Genomic DNA, 22,261 nt, shown 5'->3' with positions numbered 1-22,261 from the left:
GCGATCCGCCATTGGGCTTCGCCCGCATCAATTAGGTATTTTAATCGGAAAGGCACCGCGGAATAGTTGCGATACTACAACGGCGCGCATTTACGATATACGCGCGCGCAAGCAGGCATGCCCGGAGAATTGGAACGTGGTTGCGTTAACATAATGGAATCCCGTGGAATGTTATAACCATTATATGTATACATATAGCGGATTACGTCACTTTGGCGGCGGGGACGTCCGCGCGCGCGCGCGCGAGAGAGAGAGAGAAAAAAATAATTGTGCGGCGCTCACCTTAATTTCCCAGATTGTCAAAATATCAGCTGACGCGCTTTCCCTCTCCCGACGTCTATCTAAGCTGCTCGTCCGAGTCTAAAACGCGAAATTTCGTGAAAATTCATCATCTCTTCGCCGAAGAGACGCTTAATTTCCCAGATTGTCAGATTAGAATATCAGCTGACGCGCTTTCTCCGATTGTAAACGCGACATTTCATGTTCGTGAAAATTCATCGTCCTTTCTTTCCGACTCGATATTCAATGTCAACAATTCTCATATTACGTCACGCAAAAAAAGTTGCGTCAAATCAAAGTTTATATATTCAAATATATTACTTGACGCATTCATTGTTTCGTATATACGCAACAATTTATATTCTTATAAGACTTTGATCATCTTAAATTTCAATAATATCACAGTCTCATTTCAATATTATAGTTATCACCTAAAGAATATAATATAAATTAACTTTATAATTATTATTATAATCTTCGAATTAAAAATATATTATATTTTTATCCAATATTTTTTCCTTTTTCGATAAAATTATTCTTAAATAATAAGAATATATTTTTCATGATTGCATCATATAAAGTGGCTTCATTCAAGCAAATTTTCTTTGTTTAACGCAATATAATCTCATTTCAAGGTTTCTATGTTGAAACTAAAGATATTTTCAAAACAAGGTTTTTTTTTCTACATATAATTGTCATATTACATTAAAAAATTGTACTAATTCTACTTATCGAATTGCGTAAGCAATATAAAAACATAATCGATATAAATTATAATATTTAAATATATATTACATGTCTCTCCGGATAAGAGAAAAACTTTGAATAAAACATTGAGCGTTTATCTTTCTCATCTCTGATTATATTGCAATTTTGAAGCAATATAATTTTTACACGCGAAACATACATATGATCGTATCAAGAACTTTAATCAAAACTCCGTAAGATCCATACATCAATCTTATCAACACGAATAAAGATGTGACATAATTACTGGATGCCGCGAGAGAAAAGAAGAGAAGGACCATTTGGTTAGACGGAGTTGATTGTCCAGTCCTAAGTCGGCGCAACCAGTCCCCAACGGTCCGACGGTCGTCGTGCTAGTTACAAAACGGCTTGTAACTAGCCGCACGCTTAATAACTTGTGCCGGTAGCGGACGATAAATAATGCAGGAGACACCGTCGTCCCGATGTAATTAACGAGAGCAGTCGATATCCCTCGGCACGATGCGTGTGTGTGTGCGTAAGCGACGAGCAAGCGCGCGGGTGTACTTGTGTGTCACGTATACGCGCGCGCGAACGCGAACGAGCGCGGTCAATATTTGTCATCCGCTTTAACAAAAAGAACGTTACAAAACGCTCGGCCGGATGCACCCCGGCCAAATATTGACTGCGCTCATTGACGTTCATTGATACTCTCAATTAGCGCATACCGTCGAAGCCAATCGCCGGGTAATTGGGATGGCCCTCCACCTACCCTCCGCGGCAAAATCGCCGCGCGGGCCTCTCTTTCTCCCCTTCATCCCTCCTTTTCTCCTCTTCTCCTCTCCCCCCTCGTCCACCGTTCTCGATCACGGATCGCGAGAGTCAGATGGCGAGCGGTTTCGGCGCGAAAACTCCCGTCCCGCGATCGCTAATAATTGGCGGCCGCCGTGACTCGAGTCCGTCCGCGACTTTTCCGTGAAAGAGAGCGGCCAATTATTATCGGCGCCGCTGGATACAGAGAGCCCGTTGCCTTCGTTCGATCGTTCGTTTGCCTTGGCGAGGACGGAAACGCGTCCCCTAATGACGCGAGGCGCGCGCGGAACGCGAATCACCGTCGTTCTCTCGTCGTTAACGACCGGCCATTGGCCATCTCGACCGGGAAAACATCTTCGTCCGTTACCGGGAAAATTGCACGATTTCGAGTTAACCGATCCGGAGGGTGAAAGTTTTCCGTCGAGAAGCGAAGTTGGAGCCGCCGCGGGAGGTAACGCCGGGCGTTTCTTATTTCAATTCACGGCGGCACGTTCTGATATCGGCGGAGGAAACTTTTAATTGACTCCCTCTCTTTCTCTGTCTCTCTCGTTGCCGAATTATTTCTAAATGTTGACCAAATATATTGGAATACTTCTCTCTTCGTTTATATTTGTTTTATCCGATATTGGAATAAATTTAAAATGCGCGCGCAAACTTTTTTAATGACGATACAGAGGGAAATTTATTTGCTCATTTATTTAACACGTTTTAATGATAAGATTAGATTTGTAATGCGCAGCTTGCTAGCGTGCCGTTATTTAAATTAGAAAATGCATTTTGTAAATTTTCAATTTACATGCGCGCACAAATCATGTACGTAAAGAAAAATAATTATAAAATGCTTTTTATTTATATCCGGCAAAACTAATCGATTTTTTTTTTTAACTACATTTCTCGAATAAACCTAACGTTACTTCTGACGGAAATGCTTTTCTTATCTTATTATCGTTAATGGCAAGTGTACTTCTGACTTTTTTTTTTTTTTTTTCTATCACCTTCCTGCATTTTATTTCCACTAATTTATCTTCGGCAAAAAAGAGAAACAATATTCTTCCAGTATAAAAACAGGAAAACTATATTAAGCGCATCGGAATATATATCTGAGCGTTTCGGCGTTATCACGAACATAAAAATCTCCTAATTACAACACTCCATGTAATTACGGACTTCTTGTTCTACAATTTGCATCAAAAATTACATATCAGCACCGATGCGTGCAAAGACAAATGTTCCTCCGGGGAAAAGATTAATCGCATAAAACAGTATCAGTATGCTTATAAAGAATCATTCATTCAGCAATGATTCTCAGAGATAGTCTTGTAATAGTATGACCTAATGGCCAACAATAAGTAACTTTTTACGCTCACGAACGAAAATCACCGATGCGTTCAAAATTTTTTTTTTTTACATAAAATGTAGATCGAACTTAGCATTTTCGCGAATTATAAGACGAGAACTACCTTAATGACAATAACATTTCGCTCTGCTAATATTAATTATTTCCCTGATACTTAAACAGCGTAAGAGAAGCGTTCAGAAATTTTCGCTTACTAGAAGAACAATTCACTATTTGCTCTCCTGAGATTTAATATGTCAATATTTTTTAAGTCGTGAATTTCTTCTCACGCATTATAAAGAATCGGAGAATCATATAAATAAAAGAGAACTTGACTCACCCTTTCCTCCTCCCGAATCATCTCCGCGATGCCGGGCTTGATCTCGAGATCGTCGGCGCTGATAGTCTGACCGCCGGCGTTCATCGCATGTTGCTGCTGCTGCTGCTGTTGCTGTTGCTGCTGTTGCTGCTGCTGCTGCTGCTGCTGCACGCTGAGTTGCTGACCGTGGCTGCCCAGGTGGTTGACGGGCGCGTGCGGACCGGAAGTCACGTGGCCGGACACGTGGTGGGTCGACAGGGGGTGCGAACTCTGCTGTCCTTGCGGCGGCGGCGGCGGGGGTGGTGGTAAGGGCAGCGAGACAGGAAGCTCCTGCAGGTTGATCTGCGGCGTGACGGAGATGCTAGGCATACTGGGCGTACTAGGCGAGCCCAGGGACCTAGGCGTCGAGCTGGCGGTTGGCGGCACCATGTTGTGGATTTCGGGCACGACGATGTTGCCGGCGATCACGTCCTGTTCGTCAGCAATGCTGCCGGAACCGATGCGCTCCGGACTGTTGCTGGACGGGGAACGCTCACCGGACATTCGGCGGCGCTTCTTCCGCTGCATCGCCGCGGTCGCGACCTCCTCCAAGCTCGGTCTGGACGTTAGTTCCTGTTCGCTATTGACGTCCGCGAGGCCGCGAATCTTGAGGCTTTCCGCGACTTTAAGCAGCGGCCCGATCTGCTCCTGGGAAACGTTGATCTCGCCCTTGTACATAAATTCGACCGCAGCCTTGAGCTCCGGCCATTTGATGTCTTTCATGATGACGATCGGGTGTTGGCAGGGATTATCGAAGAAGAGCGCTTGAAAGTACGGACTGCAGGCCGACAGGACCATCTTGTGGGCCTTGACGCTGTGACCGTCGCAGGCTAAGGTCACGTCCACGAAACTTTCGCTTTGCAGAAGCTGATCGAAGACGTTGGTTAGGTTAGTCTGATAGTTGTTCCAGCGCAAACAAAATTGCTGGGGTGACCCAGCACCGCTTTGCTGCGTCATGATCGGGCGTGATGTGGCTTCCGCTTGTCTTGTTCCAGAGAGGGAGAAAGAGAGATAATCTCCTCCTCCTCCTTCTTCTATTTCTCTATTGCACCGCACGCTTCCTCCTACGCTTTCTCTTCAACCTGTTCCTCTTCTTCTCTTTGTTTATCTTTCTTCGATCTCCTCGTCTCGCCTCAGTTTCTCGTTGTCGATGACGTTCGGCCTGATCGGATCAGTAACAAGGCCGCATCTGCAACACACACATGCACAACCACACGTGAATCTCCAGATGTGTCCGCGCAAAGAGACGCGGGGAGTAAGAGCAGCTTTATCCGCGCGCCTCGTGGCAACGTGCGCGGATCTGTCAGACGCGAACCGACGCGGGCGTCATCGTCCCGTTGGGACGTCACGGTCGAGCATCTTTCAGCCTAGCTCCGAAACGTGGCTCCGAATATCGTACTCGAATACTCTCTACTCCACCCTCACTAAAAGAATTAGAGTCCACCTTGCCTCCCCCAACGAAGCATTATACGCAATGGAAATTTTCCGAGGGATCAGAGGACAGGGACTCTCACTTGCCTGCTCCAACGCACCACGCGACACTTTACGTTTATTTTCTGCTTCCTTCTCCTTTTCCCCCAGTTTCTACCTCACCACCTATCTCAGTCCCGAAAGGTCTATCGTTCTTTACTTTTCGTCCGAGAAAAAAGTCAGATTTCACCATCAACCACCCACCACCGATTACCTCGAAACGCGACTACGACGGCAACGATGACGACGACGACGTTGCCGTTTCCGCGACGGAATCCCGCGTTATGAATACAAATACGAATCGCGACAAGCGCCGTGCGACGTAACGGCGCGGGTGTCCGCGTGAGAGGCGCGTGCTGCGCGCGACGAAGGGTATCGGAACGACAAGCGACGTACGATCTGCACCCCGTGACGAGCGCGTCGCGACTGAGAGGACCAGCAACGCGGCGGCGGTTCGCTCGAGCGGCAGTGGTGGCACCATGCGCGGCAGCGGCAACAGCGACGGCGACGGTGGCGGCGGTGGTGGCGGCGGCGGCGGCGGCGGCGGTGGCGGCGGCGGCGGCGGCGGTACGGCCGATATCGCGCGCGCTCGCTCGCGTGAGGACGCGGTGCGGCGGCGGCGGTCGCAGGAGAGAAAGAGAGAGAGAGAGGACGCGTATCGCTGGCAAGGAGATGGCAATGTTGCGCTGCCGTGCGGGTGGAGGCGCCCGCCGCCGTACCTCACGCGTCCTCACGTTACCCCCTCGCACCGCGGCGATGCCGGCCAATAGCGCGGCTCGCCTTCCGATCAAATGCGCCGCCCCCGGAGACCGCCTCATACCTCCTCTCTCACTCTCGCGGCCTTCCGCGAGGCCGCGCGTCTCACTTTGTCCGCCGTCCGAGAAGAAGAGAATTCTCTCTCTTGCCGCGGCATCGGCCCCGGCGAGGCCCACCGATCGGCCTCCCGAAACGGCGATCCGCTGATGATGATGAGAGGAGGCCGCGCTTTGCTGATGGCGGAGGTGGTGGTGGTGGTTATTCTGTCGTTACTAGTATCACTGAGCGGTGGTGGAGTGCACGGACGGGGGCAGCGACTGCGACGTCGACGACGACGACGACGACGACGACGACGACGATGACGATGACGGAGACGCTGCTCTCTCTTTCCGCGAATATCGCGTAGAAATCAATGCGTTCTAGGAAAGAATAGAACGATTTGCCCCTGCAAAGTAGGTTGTACCTACTTTTGCGCCAACGGTGAGATTTAAACGAGTGGGTGTAACGCGAAAACAATTTTTCAGAGAGCATTCGATGAACATACTGACGATCCAGGACATTTGCGCGACGTCTATTTGGATCTGAAACTTCTTCAAAGTAGATAATTGTCGACAATCTCTCTGCTTTATTTAAAATTCCCCTTCCCCCCCCTCCCCCAAAATATGACGTGCGAGAAAATATATTTCACATCGAGATTGAAATCGGATGGAACAAGTTCGAGAGGATGAAACAGACTGGAATGGTAGTTGAGCTCGCTTTCTTCATAAAGACGTATCAGCGGATGGAATTAAATTCACAAACGCTAAAAAAAAAAAATTATCAAGATTTGTTCTTTTATAACGGTTGTAAGTGAGTTCAACGAACGCCGCGGCGACGGCAGCGACGTCAAGAGACTTCTACAAACGCGGACGGGGTGTTTTTGAATTTGCGAGGAAGCAGCAGCTCGAGTCTCGCGCATTAAGTATAAGGATCTTATTGCACCTGCGCACAATAACGATTGTCCTGATAGCGAGCCGAGATGAACGACTAGGTACGTGCGGCGCTCTAACCGTATCTTCCAAATGAGTGTTGTGCCACCGCATTACACAGCTCGATTACTCGCTGCATTCTTCTTGCAGAAACTTACGGCAGTAATAAATTAACGCCGTGAGATGATGAATGAATGATATTTTATACTGAATCTAGAACACATTCCTCACGAAAGCCACAAAGTTTACGGTCTGCAGCTGCAAACGTATATGTCTCTGCAACGAATTTTGAAATCCCTAATTTAATAAGACGGAAATTATAACATGGCGGCAATTGTAAGACGAAAGATGTGCAAGCAGCTTTTTATACTTAGATATGCTTTAATAATGGATATATCTAGTGTCAAAATAATTCAGGAGAGAAAATATGTTCTCTGTCTCTAAAGTAAAACTACTTTGAAAGTAAGAAGGAACAGGGAACGTTTTCAATGTACAAAGTTCGGGATAGCTCCGGAATAGACGATCATAGTTGCAGAGATAGATGACTGTAATAGAAGCAGCGCTCTAAAATATTTCCTAAAGTAATGTTCTCGAGCAAGAATATAATAGCAGTCTTAACCGATTATCACACACCCATGTCTGCCTATTTATTCAAATATATCGCTCTAATAGTATCTACGACTCTGGCTTGAAAAATAAATGGCAAAGAGTGGGTGAGACACCTTTTCCACTACTTATTTCATTGCTCTATTCACGCGAGAATAGTCCGGGTTATTGTTCATCGCAATAAATGACAATCTCGCGAGCCCCCACCCCGAAAGAGTCCACCCTTTTCCCGCGTTCGCCACGTGGCGGAGTAATTGGGGATGCAAAGAGCAGATGATTATTCAGCGTCCACGCGATTTCACCGTCTGCCGTATCTCTGCCGGGGAGACCGGCAAGACGATATCGGCGATCGAATTTGGGCAGTCGTGCCTCGATAACGGAGTTACGGAGCGCGACGTCGACCCGGTGCCGGGCCGGGAAAGATGGCGGTCCTAATCGAATTAAGGCTACAAAGAGAAACGAAGCCGCGTCCGATGTCCCTTGCGAGCCGCCGGCCGAACTCCCCTAACTGGCTATTAGCTCGAATTTTGGTAATAGCGAGCGTCACGTGGGGTGATGGTCGTCTAAGAATCCGTTCCTAAACGATTTCCTCGGAGGCGTCCGCGAAATTTCTCTCCTTCAAACTTAGATTCTGCGAGATTTAAACTGCAGGGAAGGAAGATGCAGATAGTTAGACGGTATAATATTCAATTGGAAGCCAGAGCCATATTTTTTTGTAGCATAATTAATATTACAAAAATTCACATAAAAAGAATGACGTCTAACAAAATTTTTTGTTTTGAAAAAAAGATTGATTGAAAAACTTCAGACAAAATGCCTTTGCAAGCTTTTTGCAGACACATTTTTCTGAACTCTTAGAAAATACTTTGTTGATTAAGACAAATTTTTTGAAATTCCTTTCAAACATCAATCTAGATCTAAAAATTCAAACAAAAAGATGTCAGAATTTTTAAAAAAATTTTTAAGGACACAATTACGTCATTAATACGTCATAATACTAAAACTAACGAAGCGTAAAACGAACACATTAAGACAAATTTTTTGAAATTCCTTTCAAACATCAATCTAGATCTAAAAATTCAAACAAAAAGATGTCAGAATTTTTAAAAAAATTTTTAAGGACACAATTACGTCATTAATACGTCATAATACTAAAACTAACGAAGCGTAAAACGAACAGCTAGAAGGATATATCTTCGAAAATCGTTTGTTTTTCTTTTCCAATACGCAGATTTATCGGCGCACTGCGGATATCATAGTAAAGAATGCAGGGAGAGAGAGAGTAGTCTCTAACACAATTTCGGTCCCCGTTCGAAATCGACTGCCCCCAATAGCCCGGCCTCCGCGTTTCCCTTGCCGTGCGTAAAAGCCGTATGCGCGATATTAGAAAACATAAAAAACGGGGGTAACGGTGGCGATGCCGAACAGCGAATGAGTCGGATATATGCGGACGAATAACGACGCCCGCGGGCTTTCTGATGAAGGAATATCGCCCGTCCTTTACGGACCGCGTCTCGCCTTTATAAACGCGTTTCGCAATCCGTTATTTTTCCGCATGTCGGACCGCCATCTATTCCTTCGTCCTCTCGGCGTATCATTGTTCTTACGTAAATGTCAATTTTGCGACTACCTTTATTATCCGCATCTCCAAAATTGTGTATAAGTATATTAAAATTATCAAGTTTAAAAAAGATATAAATATTATAAATGTGTAAAATTATAACGCGGCTGCATTTAATTTCTTATATCGTTTAATTATCCGAAAGATGGGTTTTATAAATGGAGAAATGAGAATGTCATGATATGCGAAAATAGAAAAAGGCGTGAAATATAATTTCTTTATTAGAATAAATTTTCCATCACAATTTATTGCATAATAATATCGAATTCTCTATATCAGAGTTTCCTGATATAGAGAAGCAAATGCGCAGGAATTGATAGTTGCAAGAATGACGTTATATTCTCTGGAAGAAAAATGCGCATTCTCTGTAAAAGCGCAAATATACGTAATATGACTTACATTTACCGTCGCAAGAACTTTAGTTGCTGTTACTCGAACAGCAAATATGTAATATCAAACTTCATGTTACCGTAACATGGTTTATGTCGGCATAATATTTACAAAATATCGATGCGTTGCCAAGTACAATCTTCTTTTCTTTTCTTCACGATTTTTCTTCGTTTATAGTTAGTGCGGAGAAGAAAAGCGTTCATTCTTATTTCGAGAAATTAACGCAGCGACGGATTCCACGAATTTCTCCTTCGCGAATCCAAATCCATTCTCGGTACTTTGAAAACAAAAAAAAAAAAACAGAACACAGTATCCGCTAAGCCGTGGATCATCGTGGAAATGGTGGCACTGGCCGTAACGCCTGTATTTCTCATATCGTTGATACCTTCACCCTTGCGTAGGGTGCGAGCGAGCGCATTGTAAGAGCGCGCGAAACCGGAGCCGGTGGTGGGCTATAAATTTTACTACGTAATATTGTTTAACTGCAAACAGTATACTAACGCCATCCGTCGTGGCGTTGGCGTGGAAAAATTTCGACCCCCCCGTCGAGGAATCGCGTGGAGGATCTTTGTAAAAAAAGAAAAAAAAAAAAAAATTTGAATTTTTTCGCGGACGATCGCGATCCCGCCTCGGCGTCAATAATTTCGAGATTGAGATTTCTCGCTCGCGATATCGATGGCGATAAGAAGGTACGGTTCGAAAGCGGGCTCGGACATTACTTTCCCGTTCCGACGACGCACTCTCGGAAGCGAGTTATGAAAAAATACGAAATGAAAAGAATGAATACGCGAGCGCGTGGCGTGCGATGGAATAAAAGCGCCAAGTGTCAACGCGCTCGGATTTTCCGTATCTGTCACTATTTCCACCTGTAATAGCGCGCGCGCGCGCGGGCTGACGAAGCGCGACGGGAAATCTCGTCTTCATAAAAGGCCGTCCACGATCATCGTAAACGCATTTCGAACGGCTCGCTTTTACCTCTCGATAGTCGGCGCCGATATCTTTGAAGCGAAGTCTGGATCACATGTTGTTAATCTCAAATTTCGCAAAGTTTTATTCTAATTTTATTCAATGAACTTGAAATTATATAATTAATATGAAAGTACAAGAAAGGGCCTTTCTTGTAATGTATATGAATAAGTTCATACATAAAAAAAAAAAAAAAATAAATAAATGACGTTATATAAAATCCTACAAATATGTGCCATTTTCTCTCTTGAACCATAGACACCATATTTTTTATATTTTAAACTTTGCCAAGAGAAAAATTGGTCTTTTTAATCAAGTATCCCCTTCCTCCCCTTAATTAAAAAAAAAAAATTTATATTTTCGAAAAGTGGTATAATCTTAATCAAGAATTTTCTTTAATAAATATCGTTCTGTCAAATATATCAATCTTGCGTAGACGTCGCTTCATATTATCACGTATTTGTCATCGTGATTCATTGCACAAGAAGATCTCGGGATGGGTTCCTGTAGAGTGTTTAGGAAGTCTGGGATCTGATCGGCTCTTTATTTCGCGACACGGCGAACGATCGATCGATCGAGTCTCGTCTTGCGCCACGCGTGTTTCTCTCTCTCTCTCTCCCGCGAGAGAGGTGGCTTAAAATTAGCCATTTCCACGGTAATCGCTACCTGCTCCGACGACGCCAGCACTCCCCCCGGCATTACAGAGACAGCAGCGGCCTTGCGTTCGCATTGTACAAGAACAATGAGCAAAGAGAAATATTGATGATGCTGCCGCCGCGTGGCTAAGCGCGCGCGAGCGAATACGAACGCGTGTACGAACGGCAGATTGTATACAGGGTGTCCCGGAGCGATCTCCTTACATTATTCAAAGTCTATATTTGCTGGAGGAAAGAAGCTGGAGGATAGTTGTTCGTCCTACTTGTTTGCATCTTTCGTTAATAATCTTGTCGTTAAATATTTTGACACTTGAGGACACGTATCGATAATCTCTGTCGAAGTTTAATATACTTGGAATTATATCTGAAGAATAAGATTTCGTGAAATTATTAATTTTTATTCATATGATTTGATTTCAGATTGATATAATTTGATTAATTTGATATACGTAGAATCTATCATGTAAATTAATTGCTCGAAATTAATTGCACTTTCGTGACAGTTTCCGGATATTTCCCTTATTACCTCCTTGTCGCTCGTGTTTTAGTAACGAACTAAGTAAAGTACATGTCACTTTATGTTGGTCTTGCAATATTTTCTATATGATCTACATATTGATGCGCTGCTGAAAGACGAACGATAAGAAGTGGAAAGAAGGAGGGAAAATAACCGACATGACGTTTGAACACTTCTTCGAAAGTAGCAACTAATTCCAAGCCACTGATGCAAATGATAATGATAAATAGCATGTAAGACTAATCTACGACCGTGTCTACAAGATGTATTTGCAAAGTGCATATCTTATTCATACATAAATATAATAACGATGTAGATTAATGCGTAGATTATATGGAGGATAGATTTGTGAATATTTAATACAAGACCTTTATCATCTTTCGTTAGAATATTCTTGATATTTTATTCCCTCAGTATTTAATCCTCAGATAAAAATGTTGACAAAATATTTCCTTTCAATCGTTCCCTTATATATACATGAAATTTAATCCATTAATGTAACTCGCAAATTTTTCGATGCATCCCAAAATGATCGCTGCTCTCCAGTGCTTTGATCTCCAGAACGTGTCGTTGTTTCTAGAGCACCCAGTACGCGCGTGCATGCTTGTGCAACCTAAAAGGACCGTGCGTACATCGCGCGGCAGACGCGAGACTGCGAGAGAGAGAGAGAGAGAGAGAGAGAGAGAGAGAGAGTGAGAGAGAACGGGGATAGCGAGGGGGATAGTGAAGTATCCTACGCTGTGTGAAAGAAAGAGAGGATGCGAAGGAAGCTTTGAGAGGGTGACGAGGAGAAAGGGAGCACGGGATAGCGGCTGCACGGAGAAGAGCGGAAAGGAGAGAGAGAGAGAGAGAGAGAGAGAGAACGCGCGAGAGGAGAAGAGGTAGAGCGAGAGGGTTATACGCTTAATATTTCAGCATCGCGAAATTCTGCCCCTGAATCATTAATCGCTCGCTCTGGGGTGGCGGTGCCTAGTCGAGTCTCTGCCCTCCCTCCTCCTCTCTCCTCCCCCTCCCTCTCCCCCTCTCCCCACGGCCTGTGCTCTGGCAGCCCGTCGTTCGCATCCCCTCGTCCATCTAGCGCTTCTGGTCGTGTCTCTCCTCTCGCGTGTTTTCTCATCCCCTGTCCTCGCACCCTCCCCTCCCCCCCCTCCCAACGGGTAACTTGCCTAACGCGACTAGGAAAGCCATCCGCGTGAATATTTCGAGACCTCGCCGATGCCAGGAATAGACTCGTCGACTGAGCCGTAATTAACCCGCTGATTAATTACCGCGGCCGTGTTACGCGACGAGCGCGCGAGCGTGATGTGGTATCGCGACGCCTCGCGATACTCGCGTTCCCTCTCTCGCGCGGCAAGCCTCTTGTTTCCAAGGAAGCATTCGGATATCTTCTGAATGCGCGACGGTATTCTCCGCATAATCCCCCTCCGTTCACAGCGATTAAAGCTATCACCGTGTCGAAGCGCTTACGTTGTCTCCATCCGTAGGCCGCGTTCAGTTAACACTTGTTGTCGCAGAAGAGAATAAGCTCGTCGCTGTTTTAATCGACATAACAAGATCCCCACAAATGTATGTAAGTGATGTAAGCGAGAAAAGAGAGATTTTCATCAATCGATGAAGCTTTAACTGAGTTTCGTTATACGAAGAGGATAAAGTTTCTCTGAGGGCTCGTGGAACGAACGAGGTATCCCAGCATCATCAGAATAAATTCGACGCCTGTAAAGAGGAATATCGCACACACACATCGTCACAGTGACTTAAAAATTATTCATCTCTCGAAAAAAAATGTAATCTACAATCATCTTACTAAGTCGGTTACATAACTATTTATATCGACGCGAGAAACTGTTCTAGGATCATCTTCTATATAAACTGTATTTCGCAACAGATTCTTAAAAGGAGAGCGAAGGAGAGAGAGAGAGAGAGAGAGAGAGAGAGAGAGAGAGAGAGAGAGAGAGAGAGAGAGAGAGAGAGTAAAGGGTTAAAAGGGTTGCTGTCCACCAGGTTCACGTGAATGGGTGCAGCGCGATGACAGAACTTCATACCGAGTAGCAGAAATGTTTTCTCCACTTACACGTCGTCGTCGTCGTCGTCGTCGTCGCGGGCATTGTGCTCGTGTAACATTTACGCACACCACCGCACGCGCGCGCGCGCGCGCGCACGCACACACACACACACACACACCCGCTGACAGTAGTTATTAGTCGTAGTCGCTGCAGAACGTGTGCACGTTGTGCACGTGGTTAACGTTGCAGAAGGGGACGCGATGCGGCGAAGAGGCGAGAGACGGGAAGGAGGGGGGGGGAAAGGAGGGGAAGGGGAGGAAAGGCGAGTGGATGGGTTGGTTTGTAGCGAACAATGATATCGGGTATTTGATTTGTAACCGACGACAATACCGACTTGCGACCCCGCATTTCATCCCTCCCGCCCGCTCGCCCCCGCAGCTCGCTCACTCTCTCTCTCTCTCTCTCTCTCTCTCTCTCGTGTTCGGCGCCACCCTATACATACTATATGTATCTGTATACATAGACCCGGTGTACCTATAGAGCCGCAAGACAAGGTTGTCGATAGCGAGTGCCACCTTTATGGCGCCTCCGAAAGGATCCTCCTTTCGTGGAGCAAGAAATTAGTTGCCTACACGATGCGATTCTCTACTCGGATCGATCGCGCGAACGCGTTTCGGCATCTCGTCGCACGACTCTCGAAAGGGATAAAAAAAATCAGGATCACCACAATCTCGGAAATGCCAGGGTATCGGAAATTACGAGGCGGAAGGTCTAGAAATCCAATCGCCGGGAGCTTCGGGCGTGATCGATGATTAAAAAGATGATATCGCGCCGAAAATCAGATTTCCACGTGAAGCGAGATACTTCAGTTTTTCGCGAATGAAATGACATTTGAAATTCAAGGCAATCGGGCTTCGAAGATTGCCTTTTTGACAAATTACACGTGATCCGTGAGACCGAGAGGCGCGAGCAAATTTAATCTACGCCTAATTGCACCCATCTTCCGCAATAAGACATCACCTTCCGCGTAATGCCGGATTATTACAGCCGTAAGTTGTTAGAATTAATCGCGATGCCACTTTTTCGCTTGACGGCGAAACACCCTTTCGTCCCTCGCTTCCCCCGAGCAAAAAAAAAAAAAGCACGATACTGTTATCGGACTCGTTGTCAACGATCGAAGCGCGATGAAAAGCTCCTCCTCGCGCTCATACCGAGTTTATTCCCGCAACCCCTTTCCTACATTATTTATACGAACGCGTGACCGAGTCGCGCGGGCAATAATAAAGTAGAATCTTCTTAAACCGGCATCAAACGCCGGCTTTGCCGAGGCTCGGCTCCTCGCCATTTAGGGAGAAAGCATCCGTGAAAGAAATTATTCACGGACGATTCTACGGGAACAAATCTCCATAAATATCTGAAGGACGAGAGAGGAACGAAAATGAAAATTCGATGCAACGTTTTATGGCACATGGTATATAAGCGTCCACTGCGTCCCTCCCCCTCCCCCCATCCCTCCCCCCGGCTACTTGCCGTAAGGAAGAGGATCTTCTTACGCCGTTGTTGCATCGTGTATCCGATTGCTGCTGCTGCTGCAACAGCACTTTCCTGAATATTCCCCACTGTCCCTCAAAGGTACTAGGAATTTAATTGTGATTTCATTTAACTGCGGAGTAATTCAGTTCGGAAGCCCGAATAGGTTTCGGGGATGCTGGCGATGCGTTGAGCGAAAAAGCGAAGAGGCGAGGGCGTCTAGCGAGGAAACAATCGGTCATCAACTTGAGAGGCTTAATACTTGAACGTGTCTAAACGTCGCGGTGAACTTAGCGAATGGAATTCTATAAGTAGAGCGCGTGACGAAACCCCCAAATTGTTAATGATGTAAGCGATCTATGTTTGCCACGAAATGCGTTTAATCCGAGCGCGAGCGCAGATCCGCGGATTATAATTAACTCGGCAGCGATAATTCGGAGTGCATAATCGCCAAATGAGTCGCGTCGATATATATACGAGCTGCACGAAAATAATTAGCCATCAATGCTCGAGCGACTTATGTTAAAGTGACGTTGCTATGACCGGAGTAGGTTCTGTTTCTCGTTTTTTTTTGTACCCCAAAACTAAATATTCACGAATAAAAAATGAAAAAAAAAAAAAATAAATAAATAATAAGTGGTATATTAATATTGCAAAGATAAAATTATAATATAAAAGATAAATCCTAAAATTAAATATTCACGAACAATAAGTGAGGAAAAAAATGAAAAAGCAAGGATAAAAAATAAGCGATACATTAATATCGCGAGGATAGAATTAAGTATGATGTAAAAAAATAAATGATTGTATGAACTTTTTTGAACAAAAAGGTACGAATAAACGAATGGCTGACATGAATAAAAAGATCAGGGTGAAAAAAAAAAGGAACAAGAAATAAAGGTACATATTTATATACTATTCGCAGTGGACTGCTTAAAATCTTCAACCATCTTACAAAGCACAAACATACCATTCGAAAAAGAAAGCATTGACCCAGCATAAAATAACATAATCCGTAGGCAACACGGCTAAAGATTTCATACTAGACGCTTGAAGTAAGAGAGCAAAATAAAATAAAAATAAGATGAACAAAAAAAGTAAAGCAAAACGAAGCGAGGAAAGAAAAAAAAGGGGAGAGGGAGAGAGAGAGAGAGAGAGAAGGCGAACGATCGTTTTCCGCGCGCGCGCGCGCGCGCGCGAGAGAGAGAGAGAGAGAGAGAGAGACGTTAAAAGGGAATGATAAAAAAAAATTTATAAATGAATACAGAGAGACGCTTGTGAGAGAGCGGAAGCGGAAGGCCACCGTCATCTCGCGAATGTACGTACATATTTGGCGGAAGACGGCAGCCAGGTGCAACGGACCTATTGACGTGTTAATTGCGCCTGAATAATTAAAGGGGGCACCTTTCCAGGTAGAGGTACTCTGTCCTTTTAAAATGTCCCCCGATCTCGTTAAACCCGCTCCCGGGAGGGCGGACGGAGGGATGGAGGAGGAAGGGCGGCAAGAGGACCGGAGGGAAGGAACGCAAAGATACAGGGGGTAGAGGCAGTCGATGTCACGAAGCGAAATCGAGACTAAAGCGATTGGAAGCAATTCGATTGCTCCAACTAAAAACTGCGAACCTACATACCGAGTGTTGCTCGACATTAGTAAATTTATAACGAAAATAGTACGGTGTAGAAATACGAAAGATTTTTAGAATTGTTTGTTATTACGGTGAATATCGAGTAGATATTGAGCGCCTTGTTACATAATTTTCGTTACGAAAATATTTTCTTTTTCGTTCATTAAAGTTTTTTTTTCTTTTTTTTTTTTAACCAACATGCGATGATTTTGCGATGATTTGATTGCAATATAATTTGAATAGAAAAGATTTTAAGGATGTTGTATAATAGTAGGAAAAATCTGTCAAAATTAAAAAAAATATTTTTTATGTTTACATATTTTTTTACGCTTTTTACTGTTTGAAAAATTAAATGAATAAATCGAATTATAAACATTTCTCTCTATAATCGGATTATGAAAAGAATTAAAGTATCAAAAAATCATATGGTTCTTGACGTTTTCATAAAAGAAAATCGTTGCAATTAATATTCTAATCTAATATTCGATTCTATAAATAATAAATAATGATCGCGTCACGATGTTCGCAGCGGATGAATACAAGTTAAAAATTGACATAATATCCTTACGCACTTATAATCATTAAAAATTAAAAGTTTATAAGATAATATGTCAAGAAATAGATTCGAAAGCAGAAAGAGACGCTAAATCTCATCAAGGATTTATCGTGATGTTCAAGCTGCTCGCAGCTGTCAAAATCGCTCCACACACACACAGGCATTATTGAAAATCTGAAAATCCTTTCGAGCGAAGAGAGGTATCTTCTCAGGGAACTCGAAGACGAAAGCAGTTATCTATGCCGTTAACAATGTCCAGCCGGCACGTTGATACTTCATATACTTGTGTGTGATCGGAAAGGGGGAAAATGCTCAAGCCGTGGCCTGAATAATTGACGATTTAGCCGTGTATCGGCGGAAGGGAAGGGTTCATAGTGATCGTAAGAATATCTAACCTCGACGCGAGTCCCCTGTATTATTCAGCGGCTGTCATCCCCGCGTCTCGGTGGCGGGGGTGAAGGGGGAGAGGGATGAGAGAGAGAGAGAGAGAGAGAGAGAGAGAGTGTGGAGGGAGGGGAAAACGCGCCGCCTCCTCCAGAAAGCTCGAAAGCTCGATCGCAAGCGCTTATTCCCCGATCGTAACCGGCAACGCTTTATTTCCCGATTTCGCCTTATCTTCTTTTTCCTCGATAATCGGACACGCGCCTCCGTACATCATATGTACATACAGATAGACGTACAACACGCTCGCATAACGCGCATGCAATCGCTCACGCACGTAACACACACACACACACACACGGCGAAACGCGATGCGTCACGTGCCGCGGCTCTCAACTATAGACCCAATGCAATCTTAATGCGATCAATTATTTACGGCGCTCGTCATCGCCCATTAAATATTCCACGCTCGACGAAAGAGTCCTCGCGACGACCCCGGAATTATTCCGGCCCCGGTATTCGCGAATAGCGGAAACTGCGCGGAGCATCGCGCCGCTATTTTCGCGAAAGCCCGCTCTAATGGGGCGTTAGGGGGAAGGAAAACGGGGGGAGATCCCATGGGAGAGGCACCTGTCGCCGCGAGGAAAGATTCCTCCGCCCGCGATCGATCCGGGAAGATCGATAATCGCGATATACAGGCTGTATGACGTTGAAAGAGAGTGGGGGGGAGAGAGAGAGAGAGACAGCGGGATAAAAGTGAGACGTCGATATACATATTTTTCGAACGATAAAATTAAGAATTTTACATTGACATGATTAATTTAATTAGAAAAGGAAGTCGAAAAGCGAAATCCCTCCCCGCTCGATGAAATGTGACTCGGCGTGTTATTGCCTTCCCCTCTCTCTCTCTCCCCCCCTTCGATTAATCGGGCTTAAGTTCGCAAACTCTTTTATGTATAGCCGCGTTGCCTGTATTTATCGTCGAGAGCGCGTAATTGAACGCGTAATTACACGTCGGTCGACTCTCGCGCGCGCGCGCGAAACTTCGTTTCTGCAATCTTCTAAATGTACCCCGAATGTATCCACGCGACGGCGATGCCTTCCCCCTCCCCCTTCCTACCGATGCTCTGTAGATATAAGTAGTTACTACTCATCGATGTTGCAATAGCCCATTTTTGCAATCTCCTAAATGTATTTAAATGGATCTGTGCGCGATAGAGAGCGACTGCTGATCGCATCGTCCTATAAATACAGGCCCCGTTACCTGTGTTCCTTTCTCTCTCTCTCTCTCTCTCTCTCTCTCTCTCTCTCGGCAAACAACGATGCGATCGATCGCGCGTGCAAGTCATGAATCATCCTTAACGAATGAGCGTCATAATGGAATATATTATCGCGGAATATGGCCATCAAAGACGTCGGAGTTTACTTTAACAAAGAGTTCATGAATGATGGAGGCATTCTAAGAAAGGGGCAGGCCTGAAAGTTTGAAAATCTTTTTCATTTTTCCAAAGGAAGCATTATAAAACTATATAAAATATATATAAAGCCCGAAGAGAGAGCGAGAGAGAGTAAACAGTGAAAAACGTGGAATTGTATAAATATTGTATCTTACATTTTCCATGCGCAGTTTTTACGACAAGTTTTTGTGTAACTTTGTAGTACCCTTTTAATAAAACTTTTCCTTATACATGAAATGGTTATTGTGTGTTCTTTTTTTTTCAATTTTCAATAAACTTTGATAACGAAATTTTATATATATATATATATATTTTTTTTTTCTTCAGGTAAGACAAAAAGCACGTCGTCACATGTCACATTGCATACTCGAGCGCCCGAAGGGATACCGATCAAGTTCTCGCGCGATCGATCGTCCAGTCCACGTTGCTGTCTCCCCTCGCGTCGCCGGAGGATGTCGAAATCCCCTCCGGGTTCCCGGAGGGAACCAGGACACCGACCGGGGTTGATATAAACTGTGATTGATATTTAGTCGCGCCACACGGCACTTAAGAGGATTAAGGACCATCCAGGACGAGTATCGGGCCGGGAACAGCCGTGACCCCGAGCACGTGCATCCGGGGACACGCAACGATCTCCCGAAGCGTTGGCCGTTAGGTAGGTAGGTAGATAGGTGGCTACGTAGATAGGTAGGTAGTAGAGAGGTAGGTGGAGACGTTCCAGGTCGATCCAGCAGCAGCGCCAAGGATTCCTCCTCCCCGAGTCCTGTCCCTGACGCGACTGAAACGCGCTTGTACAACGCCGCAACTCTGATTACAGTTAGCTCGGTCCGCTGGCCTAAACCTCCATATAACGCGCATCGCGCGGTCGTCGGCGACTAACCCGACGACGACCACTACACCACGACGCACCGGGGGCGCGACATCCAGCCCCGACCATGATTATCCGCTCGGCTGTCTTACCGCATCCTAATCTCGAGAATGTTTCATATGCTCAAAGCGAACTACATTTCATCCTCTACAATGCATTTTCCATCCCTTTTGCTTTCTCGTAGATGAAGCTTTCTTTTCGTGAATTTTGAAATTTTTTTTTTTAAATGTCTTATATGTATGTATGCATGTATGCGTGTATGTACGAATATATGGACGACAGCCGCAATTTCTTCTGATATCGGACTAAATTTTTTTTAAATGAACAAAGCATCATTAAAGGATGATTGGTATTGGATTTGATGAGGATCGTTAAAAGGATTTATTTTTTATAAAATTTGGAAAATTTGTTTTGAAAAATATCTGTAATCTCTGAATTGATTTGCAATGAAAAAGAAAGCAAAAATTTTACGACAAGGAAAAAATACTTGTAAAATTGTGTTTGGAAATTATTATTCAAAAATATATTCGAAAAGAATTGCATTTTAATTTCGAGAACATGTTTCAAATACTGAAAGCAAACTAAAATTTATTTTCTATAACGTATTTTTCTAATCTTTGCTTTTTATAATCTCTTCTGAATGACAAAAGATTTTTTCTAATAAGTGATAAAAAAAGTAGCAAAGTAAAATAAATTAATATAATGTAGAGTACTCGTATGCTTTAAGCAATAAATTCATTGATTATTTTTTGATGTATTTAAAAAAAATAAAATTCACATTAAATACTTTTTTTATTAACTTATCTCATTAACTATTTCAATAAATATTTCTACAATTAAACTAGGCATTAAAATTTTATCCAAGTAAAGTAATCTCTAAATTGATCCATCTGCAATGGATAAAAAATGTGAATATAAAAATGTCAGGACAGGGAAAAAATATTTATGGAAGCATTTAAAGATTGTTATTATTAAAATATGTTGGAAAACAATCACATTATTCACGATAAAACTTTGATTAAACGATATAGTTTCCAAGTTAGCCACGATGTATCTCCGCGAGCGGGAATATTTTTATTTTTTTATCATCGCGCTCTCAAAAGGGAATAATGTTGCAAGTGGGATTTATATTTTGGTTTCGTATGTGCAAGAAATATGTTCGACGAGCGGCTAATATCTTCCTCGTTTTGCTAGGGATAGCCTGTCGATCTAAATGATTATAAACGTTTTAAGGCGACTCTAGGTAAAATCACCTCACATCGGCGAATCGTAACGCCATATCGAATTAAAAACGACGGGGAGAGAAAAAAGACCCGGCTTCAAAACGAGTTAGCTATTTTCGAAACGGACATCAGAGACGAGGACGGATTGAATTTTTAACGAAGAGCTATTACTTTGCCAATCTGACAGCCGTGGAAATAGACGGAACGCGTCGTCAGAAATACGAGCCGTATTGATAAATTTCTACGTACGTGTGTCGCATTCATTTTCTCCTTCCTTCAACGATCGGCGTTCTTAAAATGTTTCTTTAAAGAAAATTTGAATAGCCTATCTCTCTCTCTCTCTCTCTCTCTCTCTCTCTCTTTCTCCGCGCTCTCCAACTTTTAGCTGTTAATTATTTCCGCGATTAATCGTCGAATCAAAACTCTTATTACATCAAAGTCCATTTATAGATCGTTTGCCGCGCTTTTTGAACCTCGATCTCACGCGAGAGTCCGTAGATTTTTAATTGTTTGTAATTGAAAGTGTCATGATACCGGCGATGTTTTGTCTCTCCTTCTTTCCCGACGCGCCTTCCCTCGCCGCCGAGAGAGTGAATGCGGCGCGATGGACGGACCCGACTAACTCGTCTCGGAATCGTATTAGAAGCGGCTCGATGCATTAGTGATAACCATTATCTATTCCCGACGTCACCGACGGCCGAGAATAGCGGCAATCGAAGAAGATGGAGAAAGGAAGGAGGAAGCGAGAGGAGGCGAGAGAATCCGCGCGAGCGGAAGCGAGCATATATTGCGCGGAGTCGGCTCGGTAATATCGGGGTACAGGGAACGGCGGATGGGGGGAAGGGGAGGGGAAGGGGAGAGAGGACATTCGTCGAGGTGCGAGAAAGGAAGCGTCGTTTCCGCATCCGCGATTCCGTCCCGTCATTGGCTCCGATTCCGCGCTAACGTTAAACGAGAAGGACAGAGAGAGAGAGAGAGAGAGAGAGAGAGAGAGAGAGAGAGTCCCTCGTCGTGTGGCCAACACACCCCGGATCAGCGAGGGCGAAAGGAGGGTGGAAGGGAGGAGGAGGGGGAGGAGAGTGGGTTTTAGGGATGGCCGACTGCCGTCCTCCTATCCTCCCTTCCTCTCACCCTTGTCGATAATATACGATCGTGCATGATTCTGCTTCGTGTATCA

The 22,261-nt window shown here is 44.4% G+C and overlaps 1 protein-coding gene across 5 annotated transcripts in view; it reads right to left on the bottom strand.

Annotated features, from left to right (window-relative positions):
* LOC126849878 (protein bric-a-brac 2-like) overlaps positions 1-22,261 on the bottom strand; it is a 403,282-nt gene that overhangs the window by 309,045 nt on the left and 71,976 nt on the right. For 4 of the 5 annotated variants that reach the window (XM_050592213.1, XM_050592209.1, XM_050592212.1 and 1 more), the window contains exon 4: positions 3,474-4,680. In XM_050592213.1, the coding sequence (XP_050448170.1) occupies positions 3,474-4,448 (975 nt within the window). In that variant the 5' untranslated portion in view covers positions 4,449-4,680. Of the gene's footprint in view, positions 1-3,473; positions 5,375-22,261 lie in introns of those variants that run through there. The other variant, XM_050592211.1, reaches the window with a different exon arrangement.

This window comes from Cataglyphis hispanica, chromosome 5 (assembly GCF_021464435.1).
Source record: "Cataglyphis hispanica isolate Lineage 1 chromosome 5, ULB_Chis1_1.0, whole genome shotgun sequence".
Taxonomy (NCBI): domain Eukaryota; kingdom Metazoa; phylum Arthropoda; class Insecta; order Hymenoptera; family Formicidae; genus Cataglyphis; species Cataglyphis hispanica.
Note: the sequence above shows the minus strand (reverse complement) of the source record. Positions and strands in the feature narration are given on the sequence as shown.